Source organism: Elaeis guineensis, chromosome 1, assembly GCF_000442705.2.
Source record: "Elaeis guineensis isolate ETL-2024a chromosome 1, EG11, whole genome shotgun sequence".
In the NCBI taxonomy this organism is placed as follows: domain Eukaryota; kingdom Viridiplantae; phylum Streptophyta; class Magnoliopsida; order Arecales; family Arecaceae; genus Elaeis; species Elaeis guineensis.
In genome coordinates, this window is record NC_025993.2 from 1,513,249 (window position 1) to 1,533,281 (window position 20,033).

General features: G+C 36.3%; 1 protein-coding gene across 2 annotated transcripts; it reads right to left on the reverse strand.

Moving 5' to 3' along the window:
- Window positions 1-599: 599 nt before the first annotated feature.
- On the reverse strand, window positions 600-14,240 carry LOC105035417 (probable polygalacturonase). Of its 2 annotated transcripts, XR_012138338.1 has the most exons (7): window positions 13,824-14,240; window positions 9,297-9,614; window positions 7,632-7,752; window positions 6,876-7,050; window positions 6,701-6,771; window positions 6,271-6,403; window positions 1,326-1,482 (listed from the first exon to the last, which is right to left on the reverse strand). XR_012138338.1 is itself a non-coding variant. In XM_010910967.4 (6 exons), the coding sequence occupies exons 1-6, from the start codon at window positions 13,836-13,838 to the stop codon at window positions 779-781; spliced, it is 1,404 nt and encodes a 467-aa protein (XP_010909269.1). In that variant the 5' UTR covers window positions 13,839-14,229; the 3' UTR covers window positions 600-778. The 2 variants fall into 2 exon arrangements, 1 of the variants encoding a protein (XP_010909269.1); XM_010910967.4 differs by lacking the exon at window positions 6,271-6,403 and having other exon boundaries at window positions 600-1,482; window positions 13,824-14,229.
- Between the last annotated feature and the right edge of the window lie 5,793 nt (window positions 14,241-20,033).

Here is a 20,033-nt window from a genome sequence, read left to right on the forward strand (position 1 = left end):
AGTACAAATGATCACAAGCCCCTTATCTCCTATAGTTGTCCCGAAAGAGAACTAACATCATGTGCCTTGATCTGCCAATAGATTCGTTCAAGAATCAATGGCCACATAATCCCCCTTAACAATGTCTGAACCACCATTTTCAGTCCACTCTACGACGGATGGGAGCGAAACATAGCCATTTCTCCTGTATGGCACAGACAAAGCCCTCAGATCTAGCCCATAAAAGTCACATTAAGAATGATACAAAATGTAGTCACCCAATAAAAGAGGTCGAACCCATATAAACTTTGAGAGCATACAGCTGATATAAACTTTGCTTCAATATTATCGACGAAGCATCTGTAGCTGTTAACGCACAATCGCAGTTATGTACAATTAGCCAATAATTGGTTCTAGTCACACAAAGATGTCATTTTTCAAGGTGTTAAACTTACAGGCTTCTGCCATCTCCTGACCAATGAAATGTGGAAAGAAAATCAGATATAGCTTATTGATCATGGTTATGGCATGGCCATGGTGCCTTTCCACTCATGCATTTGACTGTCAAGCCCTGTTCTCTTACAAGATCCTCATCTCAAATAAATTGCTTGCCAAAAATGTTACAAGGAAAAAAAAAAAAAATCAATTTCATATAGCTGTTCACCATACAATTACTTACATGAGGAAACCCCAAAACTCTATACACTTTATTGTTGAAAAACCATACAAAACCAAACATTTCGGACAAATGAAGATCCCTTGACAGAAGTTCCAACTTATATACAGCGCCAGACTTTGGTTACATTGCTATGAACTTAATGAAGGGACTAATCAAACGAATTGCACTGGATTGTTGTGGTTTCAAATGATTAGCTGGGTAACAAATAGAAGAATCTTCAGGTATTTCTTTAAGAGGCTCACAGGACTCTGGAGACACCATATTGGAATAACCTTCAACATATGAACAATTCCAAGGATGAGGGGATGTTACGTTAAGGATGATATTAGATAGGCATATGTTGCTGAAATTATCTCCGTGAATACCCTCTAAAAGACCTGCAAGTCTGATATTTGCTCCCGCAACATTTTTTATGGTTATCCTGTTTATGATTGGAAGTGCATTTGGGTCATACTTTTCATCTGGATGCTCGCCATATTGACCTTGGATCCTGATCGCTATGTCCACATTCTTCATGATCACATCAGAGATGTAGATATTTCGAATATAGCCACCTCGCCCTGGAGATGTTTTTATTCTGATACCATGCTTTGAGTTAAAGAGGTGGATGTCCTCTGCCCAAACTTCTGATACACCACCAGACATCTCACTTCCAAACGCAATGCCAGCACCTAATTTTGTTTCTCCAGTGATGCGGCGGATACTAATATTGGAGCTTGGATGAGCAAAGGAAATGCCATATTCATCCCATCCGCTTTTGACTGCAATTAGATCATCACCAGTGCTGATGTAACAATCTTCAATGCAGACATTGTTTGCTGAGTCTGGGACGCATGAAACAAATATTTTCAATCATTTTCTTGTTCAAATTAATAAAAGTTTCCGAAGTATTCACGTATAACATTGTGAATATTCATCAAGATCCAAAGAGAAAAATTATAAGATACTTCTTTTTTTCCACCTATAACATTTGCAATTTGAGTTTTTTTTTTTTTTTTTAAAAAAAAACATCCAGGAGTGGAAGTTCAGATCCAATCAGCAAGAGGTAAAAACAAAGGCAACCATCAAATCTCTAGAAATATTCATAAGAACGATAATTAAGAACAAAAGCACAATAAGCAGGGGAGGGACCAAAATTTTTTCCAATCACAGAAATTTACATAAAATAACATCAAGTCAGTATTGACAGGAAAACTAAAACAACTTCCATGTGCTAGATATTTCTAAAAGAAGAAATAAGAATAATTTCACAGATTTAAAATTAGAATCATTTTATTGATGATTTAATTTTCATTTTTCATGAGAAGATGAGGATTCTCACCATGGTTATGCACCACTAGCAGAGGAAAATGTGTTAAATGGATATCAAAGATTGAGCTTATACTCCCATTTCCACTTGCAGTATAAAGGGCTAAATTTTATTAACTAGAGGGGGCAAATTAAAAAGAATTGCCATCACACAAAATCACAAATATCATATAAAAATAAATAGACATTTTTAAAAGGCTATGGACAAAAACTTTTTTTAAATTCTATAAACTGACAAAGAAAGAAAATTAGCAACTGCTTAGATCTAGGGGCATAAATCAATGTGCATATGATCAACAATTTTTTGTGGTCCATCTATGGTACCTAAAGTGTTTTACCATGGAAAATCAAGGTACAGTAACAGTAATAGTCCACTGTAGAAGGCAAGCATCACTGACTGCTTTAGAATGGTTCATATTCATTAACCGGTAACTGGTTCCTCTAGGTACCGGAAAATGGCATTCCTGTAAATTAAAAATGCCGATATTTTAAAAGATGGATCCATCCCATTTCTCAGGTACACTCATGAGTCATGATATGTATTGATTATGTCCTCAGTTAACTGACAGGTAGATTTTCTGTTTATGGGAAAGCTTTGGTCATTATAACAGAAAAATAATGGAAAATAACAGAAATATAGCGTACATTTTTCTATCAAATCCCTGCTTATTCTCAGGTAATTGTTGCATGTTACTTTGTTATTACATATTAGATAGTTTATTCATAAGATTTAGACACTATGATTGTTCAATCTGCATTGTATCATCTTAGCACAGCACATGGAAAATTGCGCATCTTGGGTTGAGTAGCAAAGCCATGATCTGAGATCCAATAGCTGTTAGCTTTGTTGGTTGACCCCTCTTTCCTAAGGGCTTGTCCTTATGGGAGGTCCATGGTTTCATTCTGATTGTGACACATTACCACCATATTGCTCAGAAAAAATGAAAGAAGAAAAAAAGGAAGTGGCAGAGCTGAGAAAGAAAACTTGAAATACCGAAACAAGTCACAAGTGAGACCTCTCTCCAGCTTCCCCAGCTATAGTTTAAATCACAATCCTGCAATTGCATGAATGTTTAACAATCTTTCTCATTAGCAAAACCAAAAAAATGGGAACTACTCTCTTGAAATACAAGATATTTCATATTGGACGGTAACGATGGTCCTCCTGTGCTCTTCATTCACCAATGAAACATCATAATCCTAGAGGAAGGAGGGTGGTCCATTATAAATGAATATAAAAATTTCTCTCACCAAAATACCTCTCCACTGCAGAATTGGTATCACAGTTCTGTCATAATTTACCGTTTAAGCCAAGAGGAACTCAAAACTAAACAAGAAATAAAAAAATAAATGAACATAAACTAGCAGGAGCAATGACACATTTTAAATCTTAGATTTATTGGGCCTCAAATGACTCAGATTCAGCCTCGAGTTGTGCACAAACTCCCAAAGAACATTCAGTCCGCTCTTATTCAATAAACAATATATCTAACATTCTTTAGGACTTGACAACTCCATTTCAACCTCTGATTGAGGAAACTCACGATCAACATTCAACCACTACAAGTTCATGCCTCGGCAATGCTGCTTGACCTGAACTCATGTCAGTCTCCACTGTGGGAAGTAGAACATACACCATGCATAAGAATTCTCCCATTACTAGGATGGCTTGGAAGTAGAACCCTCATACATCTCAGGAAGCCAAACAAGAAAACCAGTCCACAAAAGCAATCACGATAAACCCCAGATCAAACAACCAAGCTAAAACTTACTCTTCAAAACTTCCACCCTCAGATAAATCTTTTCAACCAATTGCCTGTCTCCATTTCTACTCCTTTGAAGATCCAGAAGTAATCCTACCAAATAACCCATCCCATTTCATTTAGATGCCCATAGTTGCACTTACTAAAAGGTTTTATTCCATGGTCCTCGATCATAATATAAGATGACATCCTATTGGTTTTGACTCCCCAAGAAGCCTTGCTTTGCAATTCAGCATGCCTACATCTAAAGTCCATGCTCAATCCACATAATACAACCTACAAATTATGAACTTATTTCAGTCTTTAATTCATGTAGCATCTGCATTGCATGGTAACGAATATGAGAATTGGATTCAGACATGTATCCAGTGTCTGACTCAGCAAGAGGGAAAAAGATAGATACATATAAGTTTAACTAAATTACATATTTCTACCTTTAAACATTATCTATTTAAATGTTAGAAAGAAAATGTTAAAAAAGAGATTGATTGGTATGATCTTTCAATATACATATTTCTCATTCAAACTTCCCAATTAACTTAAGGATGGTAGCAAAATAATATTTTGCAAAGTTCTTTCAATACCTACATCCTTAACAAATCTTAAGAAAGAACTACTCACTCCTAATAACAAATTACAGGAGTAAACTCCATGTTGGAAGAGTTTAACTCACTCATTGTTAGAGAAGTTCAACAATGTTCCAATCTTTAAAAGTGGCTACCAAAGAACTTCATGAGTATCTAAATAACCAGTATATATCAGTATATATCCGACTCGGATATGTATCCGACACAGATTTTTGGAGCTGGAAACACTGTAGAATTCATATATGCAGTCTTGAGTTTATCATACTCTAACAAGTACTTGGCCATACACTAAATGATGAGGACATGGAAGATTGAAGGAAGGAGATTGTGATGCCCCAAACCCACAGACCATGTGATGGCTAAACATTCCCTAGGCCACGACCTCAGAGAACGTGCAAGGTGTACAGATTGAAGTCATTGAAAAAACCATAACAATACTGGAAAACATAATCATCATTTCAAAGCAAGACAAGATTTCCATTATTAAGAAATGACAGAAGTTGTTCAATTACAAATTTCAGTTATTCACCTAAAAAGCTAGGTAGAACATATTTTTGGATTTCTTGGCCTAGTATAAGTACCTAAGACCTCTCCACCACACAACCAATATGAGACTAAACACAAGCCGGTTTTTACGTACTCCCCCTTTAAACCCTAGTGACCTTGCCCAGTTAAGAATCAATCCAACTAAATCTAATCACAAACACCATGATTAGCCCATGCTAAACACCAAATGGGCTCATGCTATAGTGTTTCTAAGTCCGCATAAACCATGACCTCACCAAATGGGCCCATGCTGTAGTATTTCCAAATCCACATGGCCAACACCAAGTGGGCTTGTGCTCTAATATCATTTATAATGAACCATGACCTTACCCAAAAAGCTAGGTGGAGGGCATTGTTTGGGTTCCTTGGCCCTGTATTGAGTACTAAAGATCTCTCTAATGTACAACCGATATATAAGTAACGAAAATATGAGACTAAACACAAGCCATGAGAATAGCTTTTCGCATTGGAATTGCATAATAGCTTCTTTTCCTTATCTTGTAGCAATAAGGGTATGGAATACCTACATTTTGCATGTGGCTTAAGCTTTTCCATGAATGGTGACCCTAAGAAGAAACTTAATGGAGAATTTTATGGATAAGAAAAAATTAGGAAAATTTGGTTTAATGCTCCAAAATGCTTTCCTGCATGGACATTTGAATCTCAGGTGACATGGCTATTCTAACAATCAAATGTCCATTGTCAAAGATCTGGTGTCATCACTGCAAGCACAAGGCCTAACTCTTCATAATAATGAATCTGATTTTATACATTATTTGGGGGGCCTTTTCTAAACAAGGGACATAAAAACCCCTCAAAATAATCTGCAAGTATTGGATTAATGGTTAATGCCAGATTCTGATCCACAAAAACCACCATCTTGATGCAAAAGTTGGGACTTGGGAGGTATTGCTAACACTACATTTGCAACTCCCCAAACACCACCCACCCTCCTCCCCCCAACCCCATCCCTTTCTCAATAAACAGAACTTGAACGACGTCAAAATAGAAAAATATTTCTGACACTGCAATTCTTTTATCTTATTAAGCTGGTTGAAGAAGTCTACAAAACTCCATAATACATGTTGGCATTCAATTTCTCTAATGAAGCATAAGTAATATTCTAGAATGACACTACTAGAGCATTAGATGAGACAGAAAAATCTTTAATCTATTACAAATATATTTGATGGTCCATTTATTCAATGGACTAGCTACTATTCATATTAATTCAAGGACTCTATGCTTACTTCCAGAATAATTATGAAAACGCTATTTGCCATGCATATACATATCACTTGGTTGATCATGTTCAGCTTATCTTTTCAGCCAGTTTTGGTAAGATTATAATATTTTACATCCTTCTTTTCCGTCTATGCATGAAGAGCATAATTGAACAACTTCATACCATAGCTACCCCAAAAAAATAGCTTGATGCCATCCACTTGGGGTTCTATGAATCTTGGGCTATTGGTTCTTATCCAAGGCCCAAGTCCTTTGGAATCTTAGTGTTCAGCACCCTGCAGAAAGAAGAATTTGCACTGCCACAAGCAGAAGATCAAAGTTCATTTATCAGATAGCTGGCAGCGAAAAAACTTATAATAGTTTTTGGCATACGCTCATTGGGTATTTAGAAGATCAGCTGGTTCACTCACACACCCATTTGGAATATAACGTTCGATTTGCAAGAAGATTCTGGAGATCTTGTATCCACAAAAAGGCACAATGAGCAATACTTGCACGCCCTGCCTTATTAACAATAAAATGTACTTCTGACTTTTAAAAGAAAAATGAAAAACATCAATTAATCGTTCAAGTTTCTAAATAGTGAAGCTTACCTGGATCAATTCCATCTGTGTTTGGTGAATCAAGAGGGGCGAGAATTGTGACATTCCGGACAAGGACATTGCTGTTCATCCAGCAAAACAAGTCTCAAATTTTCCCAAGCACACCAAATTCCATTTGTCTATCAAGTAATATGGGTAAAGGCAACTAATTCTTGATGGAACTAACCTGCAATATACAGGATGAATGGTCCAAAATGGGGAATTAATGAATGTCAGATTTGAGATAACCACCTTGGTTGAATACATGAGCTCAACCAAATGGGGGCGAGTAAAGTTCAACGTTTTATTATGGAACCAATCCCACCAAATGCTGCCTTGGCCATCAATAGTCCCATTGTCACCTGGAGAAATAGTTATTGAAATCAGAAAGAGTGAATTAATATGCAAAGTTCCATCTTAAAATGATCTAGAGCAGAAACAATCAGAAAAGAATATATGAAAAATAAAGAAAGAAAAATTCAAGACGAACTAAATTGGAACAAACTATTTCATAACTGGGTGCTTCTTAAATTGAGAAGTCAACATTACAATTTGTGAAGTTTGTTGGTACAGAAATTGTTTGTCCCAAATCCATGAAACAGGTATGGGAAACATTGGTGAGCAGTTATGTGAAAACCAGAGAAACCAGGAAATCATAGTCTATGTCAAGCCACAGAAAAACTTAGATGAAAAACATGTGATGCCCTTTAGGACAACATGGAGGAACTAAATTACAGTAAGTTCTTAGTATGTTTAGAATATTTGAAAAGAAAACAGAGAAAAAACTAAGTTGCAGTAATTATTTTGTAAGTTTAGAATATTTAAAGAGAAAGCAGAGAAACAAAATGGTTACAGTTTCCTGAATTGGATGCATTTCCCAAATGAATCCACAGAAACAATGGCTAGAGTACCTCCAAGTTTAGTCTGGCTAAAATCAACAAACCTGTTATTATCACATCTGTCAGATTGGAACCGTGAATGAGGCTTTTATGCCTCCCACCAGGTAGCTCTCTACCTCTTCCATATGAAGGCAATGGATCGATAACTGGCCAGCTTGACGAATCCTGAAAAGCGAAGAAAAAACTTCTGGCTTTGTCAATGGACAGTAAAAAAAGGTAGGAAAAAAAAGAAAAACAAACGAATGTTATGCGTGATTTATATTTTTTAATTTAAAAAGACTCTCTGCTATATTTATATAAGAAAACATATCACAAAGCTAAGAATAGCATCTTTGATAATAAGATTTATGGCTAAATTATTCCATTTTTCAGAAATCCACTGATTGGATCAAATTGTGATATAGAACAATGTTCATGATAAAGTTCCAGTAAAGCCTCTCCTCATCACCCAACAGAGCCTTTAGCCACAAATATTGCTAGACCATTGATCTTGCAAATATAACAGTTTGGACCTTGGACCAGAGGGGCAAAGCCCATAAAACTTCCTCTTCAGAGGTATGTAGATTGTAGGCCTTACAAAAACAAGTTTCCTTTTTGGACCCCCCCGCCTTTTTTTTTCGTGGCACGGGGTTTTTCGGGGGCGGGGAGAGGGGGGTGTTGGTTGTTGTGGGGAGGGGAGGACCCATATGCTCACTTAATTGGGGGCATTGCAGATCAGATGTCAACCTTGAAAACGATGAAATGCTTCTTTACCCTAGGAACAAAACATCTCAATTCTGGATGGAAGAGAGTCTTCTCTATCCATTCAAATTCAAGTCCTCTCATGCCTTTCTCTCAAAATGGAGCATTTTTTCCATGACTTGCAAAGTTCAGCTCATGCTAAAAGGGTTATCTAAATGTTTAGACTCAATTTTCATCATTAAGGTTCCAGATAAAACCTTGAAGAATTAGCTAAGATATACATACAACATGGTTTTCCTACTCAAGGGGGAAGAAAGGAGAGAAGGGAATCTTCGCTCTTCTAAAACATTGACTTACCCCCCTATTCAAAATGATTTGATATCTCTCATTTCCCTCCCAAGATGGTTAAATTTTTAAAGTCATGCACAATGAATTTGGCTTAACACTGTTTGATCCCAACCAGAGGTTCATTATCCTACTCTACAAAAAATAAATTGGCCTGATGTGCTTCCCCTTTGCATAAGTTGACCAAGTTTTTCTAACAACATCAAATGAACCCAACATTTCCAGTTGAGTATTTCTCATGGGCATAACCATATGATTGCCTTTCTTGCATAATGAGTCAAGGATAAAAATATCCCACTGAATTCACTAGAAATGTAGCATAAAAAATTGATGTCTGCAAACCTAGAACAAGTCAAGGAAACTCGAGACATGGCCAGCATAAGATTTAAACCCCTGATTCAGCAAAATTTTATGGCAGGTGATAAAATTCAGAATATTGGCAGGATACAATCTTTACATTATTCGGTACAAACTTTAAAAAAAATATATACTTCATCGGCAAAATTTTATGCTAGTGATTGCATATTGTTGAATGGGTATGCATGTAATAACCAAATTGCTGAATTCAACAAGCACATTCAGTACCATGTCAATAAGATAAAAAGCTGAATGTTACAAATTTAGCTTGAGCATGAGAAACTAAAACAAGTGCAGATTAAACTTGGAACAAGTTCCTAACTCACTGTGGATCCAATAATTACTGCATCCTTGTCTAAGCATAATGTGAGGTGGCTGATAAGATTAAAACTTCCCGTCAACCACCTTCCTGCTGGTACAAAGAGCTGTGCCCCACCCTTATCAGCAAATGACTGTAGATAAAAGATAGCATTTTGAAATGCTTTAGTGTTAAGTGTCACTCCATCTCCAACAGCTCCAAACTCAGTTACTGTGACTCTGTGTGGTCGATATACTTTCGAGCTTGTTGGCATGCAACTGAGGTTGTCTGCAGCTGCCCATGGGAAACTGCTGATTGATGCAAGAAGCAATAGAACTTCCAACAACTGCATGAAGCTTTCAACTGGATCAATACTAGAAACCTTAACGTTCTTAAAAACAATGATCTGACAGCATTAAAATAGAAGTAATTAAAAAGGCCGAGCCAGCAAAAATTCTTTTCACCTGTATTTAAAAGAATGATCTCTGACATTATAAGCTTTCCAAAACATGAGTTCTTTTAGAAGAATTAGTGTTAACAATTAATCAGCAGCATTTTGATTAACAATTAGTCAGTAAAAATATAAGTTGCATATATTCTTTTTTATAGAAAAAGAATGTTTCTTTAAAAAATGTATAGCACTTTAAACTCCTAAACTAATTCTTTTTGAAGAAAAGCACCTCTTCAATATTGAACTAAGAAAAACTTTCTTGCTTTCTTCTTCTTGTTTAAAATCTCATTTCATTCATAATATAAAAGAGGTTTTTAATAAGATTAACATGATACCAAATTAAGTTTCCTAAAAAGGTTCTGCCAATATGATCTTACATCAAATATACTCTCTAAAAAGGTAACACCCCCCCCCCCCAACCCCAAAAAAAAAAAGAAGTTTTGCTCCAATGTAGATATCCAATCTATGATCAATAATTAGTTCATCTAGAGACTCCTCTTGAGAGAGACCCAGCAAAAGAATGGGAGTCTCAGTCAGTTATTTAAGGAAAGAATATGCAAAATGGGAATGAAATATTAGAAAGATATAAAACAGAAAATAATATGATCTTACATCAAATACACTCCCTAAAAAGATCACTACTATAAAAAAAGGTAACCTCTCAATCTAGATATCCTTTCCCCTATCAATGATTTGTTCTTTAAAGAGCTATAGGATCACAACAATGTTCTTCCAACCCTTTCTAGAGTGACTAAACAAATGAGTGAGAGCCTCAATTGCTTGGACAAGGAAAGAACGTAAAAAAAAAAAAAAGAAAACGAAAAAAAGAAGAGTATAACAATGGGTGTCCTAGTGCACGTGGCTTCCACCACTAGGGTTTGGAAAGGGTCAGATACAAAGTTAATCTTGGTACCAGATACTGTATTAATACCTTACCAGTTCAGTATGGCATGGTACGCCCTCTATATCAAAATAGCTCTTTAACCAATTTTCTCAATTTTTATTTCGGTACGCCTCGACACAGGTTAATATGCTTCAGTACGAGTCAATATCCCTTGATACATGTTATTATGCCATGGTATGTGGCAAAATGGCTCAATATGGGCCGAAACGAGGCTTGCACCGCCTCGAAGATAAGTTTTGTACCAGTTTCCTCCCAATATAATATGGTATGTACCGTACTAGAGAGCATGAGATGGTATGGTAGACCATAGGTAGATGTACGTAGCCTTACTCCCATGTGTAGAGAAGCTGTTTTTGAGTTTCAAACCTATGAGACCCAACTCACATGGTACCAAGGCCCGCCCTTTAATATGGAAAAAATGGAATGAGATAACTGATTTGGAAATCAATGGTAGTCTTCAAGTAAATTAAGGGCATAACTTAAGTAAAGATACAGGAACAAGGAGAATGGGAATTAGATAAATAAAATGGAAAGAAACCACTCCATCCAAATAAATTAGGGATCATATTTGACATAAAGTTATGGAAGTAAAGAGGAGTTGGTGTAGAATTATTACTATTTTTTTGTTGAGATATGGAGGGGTAACACAAATTGGTAAACACCTCACTCATCTTTTCTGACATGTAAATATGACTAGAAAAGGAAAAAAAGGATATATCCTAGCAAACTTTGCGAGGCATGAATATGGATATGTTGTAGGTTGAACATCAACCCATGATGCAATGTATTTTTTTAATAATATTTTAAATATGCAGAATTTCTTGCTTTGGACTATGAATGTACAAACCCCTGATTGGATTAAATGTGGAAGAGGTCTTTGTCAAGGTGACCAACTAACCCATTTTCTCCTTGTAATTGATGAGCTAAACAGAATACTGGAGCTAGCAAAGAGTAAAGGTTAGACACTGGGCCTACCAGAAAATGACTAGTACTTCACAGATGATACAATCATGTTTTTGGAGTTGATCCAGAGTAGGTGGGTAACTTAAGGACATGTTCATACTTTATATGGCCAGGTATGGAGCACACAATCCCAAAAAACTGGGATAACGCATTACATTTGGGAAAAAGTTTAGGCTGCCCGTATGGCGACTGCAACTTCCAAAAGCATTTTAGATCCTGGGCACTTTTTAGATCTGGAGCCCCTCGTGTATCATGATGTAGCTGCATGGATCAGGGAATGAGAGCAATAGGGGGTGCTGAATCTGAAGAGCATCCATCAGCCATTGGCTTCTTATTCGCAATCACAACATATAGTGAGCCAAACCATTTTCTTCCATTTAAGAGGTGATTTAAGGAATCCCAATTTTTCAAGGATTATGGATTCCCCATATGACCCTGATTGTTGAACTCTAGCTTCTTAATCACTAAGCGCTTCTCATCCGAAGTCCAATCCATTATTCATCCTAGAATAGTATTTGCCATAAGTGTATTCTTTATACTTTTTAACTCCTTTCTGGTCTTTGCATCAACTTTTGAAACATGGTTCTAATCTACTTTGGAAACAATCATCAGACTGGAGATTAGCTTGCAAAAACACCAAGTTGTAGTAAAGGACCTTTCCTATGAAGTATCTTGGCTTGCCTTTCAGACTTAAGGGTCTTTGAAAAGATGACTCGGTTTTACCAATTGAGAAGATTGAAGAGGGACTTTCAGGTTGGTAAGGGTAACATCCATTGATGGCAGACTTACATTTGTAAATTCTGTCTTATCCAACACTGCAGTCTATTGTTTATCTTCCTTCTAGATGCCTAGAAGGGTAACTAATAGGGTTGATAAAATCAGAAGGGGTTTTCTTTAGAACCATTTGGGTCCAATCAGTAGCAGGTATATTTGTTAGGTCGGAAGTTTGTACATGAGTCAAAAGCACAAAGGAATAATCTAAAGAACCTGCTAGGGAAGTGATGGCAGAAATTCTTTGGTGAAGGTGGTCAGATATGGATAAGTTAATCAAACAACTAAACCATGGAAGAAGAATAAGACATCTGAGTTAGAGCACTGTACTTCCTCAAGATTTTCTCTTCTGGCAGGGGATATTGAAGGCCAAGGATTGCTTCAGTGTCGAATTTATTGTATTCTAGGCAAAGGAAAAAAATTTGAAGTTCTGCAAGAATAGGTGGCCTGGCAAGGTTATGTGATGTGTCTCCATTCTCCAAACATTTATGATAGACCAATAGACAAATCATCCCTATGGCATCTTAATTTAGCTGTTGATGAAGTATGTGTTGATCATCCTTATTTTTAAAATTTGTTCACAGTTAATCATTCTACAAGTTTCTTAAATCATGAAGTCTTCGTGGCAGGTCTTCCAGCTATTTGGAAAGCATGTACTTTTGAGGACTCAGATTTTGCTTGGCTGACTGTGAAGGGAAAGATCCTCACTGCTGACAATCTAGCCAAGTGATCTAGACCTGGCCAAGCCGCTTGTGTCTTCAGCAGATACTTTAAAACAGTCTTTTTTCCTTACCTTTTAGATGTCTATTCGCTAAAACCATTTTGGAGTCCTTCAAAACCAAACTCCAAATTGGAGTTTGGCCAGGCTCATTTTTATCTTTATGGAGTAAATTGAGGTAAAGCAGAATCAAGAGAGTGGAAAGCATAATGAAACTTTCCCTTCATACCTATCTGGTGGAATGGAACTTTTTGTATTAAACACAACGCAATAATACCAAGATCTACACTCAAGCAATTGGCTGATATCTTCAAAAAGTTCAGAACTGTTGGTTCAAGTGGTCAACCTACGGTGCTATAGCTACGCCTCCATTAGAAAGCTTTTTTTTCTCCTTTTCTGATTCTTAAACTTGAGATCTTCAGTTCACAATATCAATGAGATGATTTTTAATGGGCTGTGAAGAAGAACAGATCTCCTTTCCTATCCGCCCTTTTTTTTCGGGTGAACCAACCCTTCTTTAATCTAGAATGGATCACAAAGACAAAATCTGTTCATCTTCTACACCACAAAAGAAAATCTGAATCAACTCCGATGAAACGAAAACACAAGGTGGCAAAACCTAGATGACCTGTATATCATTAGATCCTTCCATATCTCCAGTACAAAAACGGGAAAAAAAAAAAAAAAAAAAAAAAAAAAAACAAAACAAAGTGGAAGATTAAGAAAAGAGCAGAAGCAACAAACGCACCTTCAGAAGCCTCATGGTAGTTGAGATCTATTGTCCCCGGTAAACCAAATAAGAATCCTCCACCACCTTCCTGACACGCCCCTGGATCACCAGGACTCAAAGACGAAGTAGAAGACCAGCCACCAGCTTCAGAAGCCTCGGGTGATTCCCCCAGAACCTCCATCAAGGAGTAACCCAAATGATTAGCTGGCTTTCTTTTCGGGAGACCAACCACGATCCCCCAAAAGAACAAAAAAAAAAATCAAGACCAGTGACCACTGCTGCCCTCCTAAAGAACAAGCAGCGCCGTGCTGCAGCAAGACTTTTGTCTTCACCGTCCTCCTGGTCCATAACGAGCCAGTAACAGAGAAGAACAGCCCAAAACGAACATTGGGTGGGCTTCATCGATTTGGTGGGCTTTTGGAGGTTCTCTCTCGCAAAACTCCATGGATTCACACGAAAATCGTGTTGGCTTGTCGCAACGGCGTGCACCAAGAATTGGATGCCGTGATCTTTTCGCATAATTTCTGCCGGTATCTTCGAAAGCAAGTCTGTCTCTCTCTCTCTCTTGGAAAATCCGTCAAGCCGGATTCGTCGAGTCGATCCGTCATTGAACTCAACGGTCAAAACAATCGAAAGTGACCGTTGGATTACCATGATGCCGTTAAAGGCCATTGTAACGGTTAATAGCCTTCGCTTCGAGGTTTTTTAATATATCCGCCGTTACAAATACTTTTGGACGCCTCCTGTTTCAGGAGTTCTCAATCACATGCATTATCTAGCATCCGCTTTTTTGTAACAGTATTTGATATCTATTGTCGTTTAGCCAAACAGAATAACATTCTCAAATCAAATCGTTGCATCGGATAGGAAGAGTAAATTATTTATTTGTTATACGATGATTCAAGCAAATAATATTGCAAGCTTTTGTAGCTGTCCATGAGTTTTTTTTAATTATAGAAATGGCAACAAATTCTAGATAGTGCATGTAATCTTGGGGCATCATCATTAATGCAAGAACGTCAGATAACCTGCCGGTCTGCCACTATAGAAGGTTTAGAATGGTGACGGCAACAAGAGAACAACATTTGTTGATTGGGTTGCATTAGTCTTTTTCATTACTTGGCTATTCATGTCAGTGGGAGGCCATATTTTGATGGGAAAAAAAAAAAAAAAATAGAAGAAGGAGAAAGAAGATGCATGGCGCAAAAAAAATAATAAAAATAAAAAGAAATTTTTTAAAAAAATTTTAATTGAATATCAAAAAAATAGATTCTCTACAACATTGGCTAAAAAGATCGTATTTATAAAAATAAAATTTTAATTTGATGCTTAAACAATTGAAATATTCTAGATTTATTTTGAAGAAAAATTAAAACTTTCAATTTGACCAAGGTCTTTCGGGCTCTCGTTGATCTTGATCTGTCCAATGAACGAATCTGAACCAAAAATTAAATTGTATCAGTGAAGTATCAGATATGTAAAATATAAAAAAAAAAATTTGAATTAAAATTTTATAAACGATTCTGATTTTGGATGAGAGCATTATGCCCGTTTTAGTATGGCATAATCAAACACAATCGATCTGATTTTTTATCCTTTTGGATCCGGTCTATTAAATCAAAGAATTTAGCAACCAAGACGTTTATGTCAGGTTCACTCATGCTTGCAAAATACAAAGGTCCCATCCTAAGTTCAGTGGGATGCAGATAGATAAAGATTTGACCACCTATGCTTCTTTTTGTTCAACAATATCGATAACGTGGAACCAGGCTGCCCAACTTGTTCCTTGAGTGGAGAGGAGTTTCAATCAAGAAGAGTGTTGGAAATGAATTTTTTGCACACATCCAATGATCCACATAACCAGCAAGTCACATCCATCATTTGAATTCATGGCTCTTGCCATCAATGCCATCTTCCTAAATTATGGTTCCATATTGTTATGATGGGATGCTGCATGGGATCCTAAAGCGGCAGAGGTTTACTCAAAACTCTCCTGCATGGAATTCGCGGGTGCCAATGATTGCCATACTCGATCACATTAAATGGTTAGAATAGAATTCTGCTGTAATCCATGTGACTTTTTCTCATGGCTACGTCCCATTGAATTGTAATCCACGTAATTGTTTCTCATAACTAAGTGCCAGTTTATTGGCTCTGTACCGTTCACTACAATCCATGTGATTACTATTGATTCTAAGGAAGAACTCTGTCAAAATCTCGATAGATAAATTCTCTGAAGTTAATTTCATGCTGATCTAAACCACGACATCCTGACCTATAGATTTGAGGGGCAGACAAACCTGCGACCAAGTGTTGATTTGATGAGTTTCAAAACTAATTTGAGCTGGCAAAATAATGATTCATCTCGACCAGAGACTTTTGACAGTTCGACTTATTCAAGTTTAATTTTAAGGCTGATCCAATAGTTAATTGTTTTTCAAAAAAATCATTGCAACACAGCCTATTATGATTCACTGTACTGCTTAGCAGAAATAAATTTTCCTTTAAAATGATCATTAGTCCATTTCCAGCGAAGCAATGGATGATCTGCAATGATAAAATGGAAGCGAACTTAGTGATTTTCATTATCATAGAATTTCATGATTATCCAGTTCTGCCCGCATCAGCATCTAAATCACACTTGATTGGTTAGGATCATTATCGAGTCTAGATGCGAAACCTATTTTTCGATACATATATGGACAAATTAATACTTGGGTTATTATGATCCATAGTCTGAAACTGCGTAGCTCAACCACTCAATATAAATGTAGATCACAGAATAGAGTTAACTGAAGCTCAATGCGGTTGCCCTGTAAATTTCCCAATTGCATTTTCTACTTAAAATGGTTTCTTTGATTTATATTTTATTTTTACTTTCAAGCAAGCTTTTAATATTTCTTTTATTTATAACTTAATTACTTTTTGATGTTTTCAGTTGAAAATGCAGTCTAAATAATGTTTGAATTTTCTGCTGATGAAAAGGAGGGGAAAACCCCACATATGCTTCAACTTATATTCTCTTTTGCCAGGAATTTTTTTTTTTAATTTTCAAAACAATAACTCTCAAGTTGAAAATGCAATTTAAAATGACTTCTTACATTCATACTTTTATTTTTATTTCCGGTTGAACCTTTTTGCAATCCATTGGTCTATATTTTTATTCATCTTTTATGATTTGTAAATTAAAATTTCAATTGAAAATGCAATTTAGATGGGCTTTGATTTTTCTTTTGATGAAAAGGAGGGAAGCCTCACCTAAAACTTTTTATATTTTAAAAAACAGAGGAATATCCATTTTTTTATTTGACAATGAAGTTAAATTAGATGCATTTAATTTGTCATTATTTTATATTTTTTTCTCATTTTAATTGGGCAGATTTTTCATTTAAGATACCCCAAAGAGGCATGAGAATCATATGGTGAATTTAGGTACTTATGCTCATGAGGATGGAGATCGACCGTTCCCATTTACTCGAAAAGTTGGAAGGATTTTCATCAGATTATAAGAAACTGCAAAAGAAGCAACTCTCTATTTTATTTTGTAAGGATCTTCCAAGTATGCTGGAAGGGGATTGATTGCAGAAACTAGTAGAGTGGATACAGAGAGGAAGAAAGCAAAGAGCATAATCTGAAATTTAAATTCCAGATTACAGGATGAATTCTTCACCACTGGTTCTTTCAACAATTAAAGGAGAAATGATAGCTCATGTATGCAATCAAGATAGAATTTAATTATTCCAGTCCAACCATTTTGGAATTAAAAATAAAACTAATATTACCTACAGAGGCATGAAATGATAGATCATGTACCTTTTGAGCTGTGAAATTCAGCATTATGGAAGCAAGGAAAGGCCTCCTATACACTTCAGCATGAAAGAAGCAGAATAGTATCCACTTCCAACCATCTTGAGCCAATCATGTGGGCGCCCTTGGTCACATTAGGATGCCAAAATCAGGCCCAACTACATTTGCCAGGAGGAAGGACCCATCATGCAATGTTTCTATTAGAACCAAAAGAGTTGCAGGACCATGTCCATTGAATTAACAAAACAGGAAAGCCAAAAGTGTCAAAGATCTGCTGTTTTATTTTTTCTTAATGTCCCACCTTCATTCCTCTCTGCAGTCTCTCCAGTCTGGAATTTCACTGATAAGTATACAGAAGCTGCTTAATAAACTAGTATATCCATGTAATGGTATAAAAATTCAGCTAACTCCATGTAATGGAATATGTATAGTGTTTGACATCAGCAATCAGGTCAAGTACTGATGGATACAGAAGCTTTTCTCAAGGTAAGATAAAGCTGGTACACATGATGGACATATTAGTTTGAAGTTGTACCATGTTGTCAAGAGTTTCTTCCAACACAAACCAAATGTTTGGAAAGAGGGCACATATACAGAATCAGCAATGACCGAAAGAGATTACTTATGGACAATCAGCCAGTCCAAGCAATCTAACAAAATGCCAGATAATTCTAGTGTGATCAAAATCCTTGATGCAATATGTTGCCAATTGTGGTACTGCAAAATTCCAAGATGAGGTTGTTGCAGCCAATAATTTCCACTTGATTTTGAGAAAAGAGAGGGGGATGGTTCTATGTCCTGGATTTTTATGCACATTTCTGAAACAAGAAACTATATAATCAAGCAGAAAAGGGTCACGAATGATCTGAATCTAGCCCTTCAAGACCGAAGTCGATGATAAACTATGATTAGGAAAGAAACATTACATAGCTCATCAAGCCAATCAGATACTGCAATCATATTACAGCTCTAGGACATAATTTAGATAGAAAAGACAAAACTGTAGCATATATACTGATATCTAGCATAAACGAATGGATCCATATGCACCAAGTTTCCAACCCCCTCCCACTCCAGAAAAAATGGTAAATAATGAAAAGAAAACCATCATGAATAAGTTATAAGGTACACAACTGGAAGAAAATTATATAGCTTATCAAACAAAATGCTACAACCTACTAAAGCTCCTAGACATAAAATGCCTAAACAAACGAGAAAAACAAAGAGGGTAACCAACACGAGGACATTAGTTCATCTTCTACAACTTCAACCTTCCATCATATGATTTACCACACACAAGTCACTAAGAAATAAAAAATAAAATTGAAAACCATAAATAATGAATTAAAACACTTAGAAGTACTGTTATATAAAGCTGAATTCCATGATTAGCAGTTGTCCACAACTGAGGACGTCCAATGATTTCTCACATGATTGGGCACATGAAGATGAAATTGGAAGCAATCTGGTAGTGAAAATTCTCTAGTCTCAAGCCTACTGTTGGGTTCAAAGCTTTCTCATTCACAATCCAATGATGAATTAGAAATTAGATCTTATGTGGATCTAATGGAACTAGATAAACGTTAAAGCTTGGAAGGGTTAAAAGATAGGGTGAAGACTTGAAGGGAGTGAAAAATGATAAAAATTTGCTATCCAGGAAATCTCAGGTTAGGGTGGGAACCACCATTTGGTTGACTCCAAATTAATAAAGCGCAGCTTGTTTATTATGTTTATATTTTGTAAAACATGAGTGCCACAACAATAATGTGAACACAGAATAAATAGTCTGATACTATACTTTTTCCACTGTTTCTTAATTCTAAATAAAAGAGTAGATTGAACCTTAGAAACACGCCGCGGGGAACGCCTGGGAATGACCACAGGATCACATGGAGTTTCTTTTGCCAAACTCCTAGAGCTTCTTAAACTCATCATCCCACTAGTTTCACCACAAACATGCTGCCTTTTATTCTGGAATTTCTCAGCAGACTCTGGGTAGTGACATTTTTCAGAATTTTTTTCTAAGGTGTTCTGAAAATGTGAACGTCTGCATAACCAAGTAACCAAGAGTTATATTAGACAGAATTTGTGAAGCATAGGACAGTAATTAATCTTTATTCCAAACAAAGCTTGATCTGAGCTATTTTTCCCCTTCATTAGAGTCCATCAACCCTACAGACAGAAAGTATAGATTTTCAGTTGTGCAACATGGAGGAAAAGTCTCATGTGCCAATTTACTATAAAGAATATCTCTGCCTCATTTTTAAGTGCAAGTCTGCCCGTAATTGAGAAAACAGAAAGAAAAAGAAGCACCATCATACCAATTATCAAAAACTTCTGGAAACTGCACCTTGCATGACCAAGTCACCTGAACCCTATCCCACATGTTAGGTTTGGTGATATCAAATTCACCAATTAACT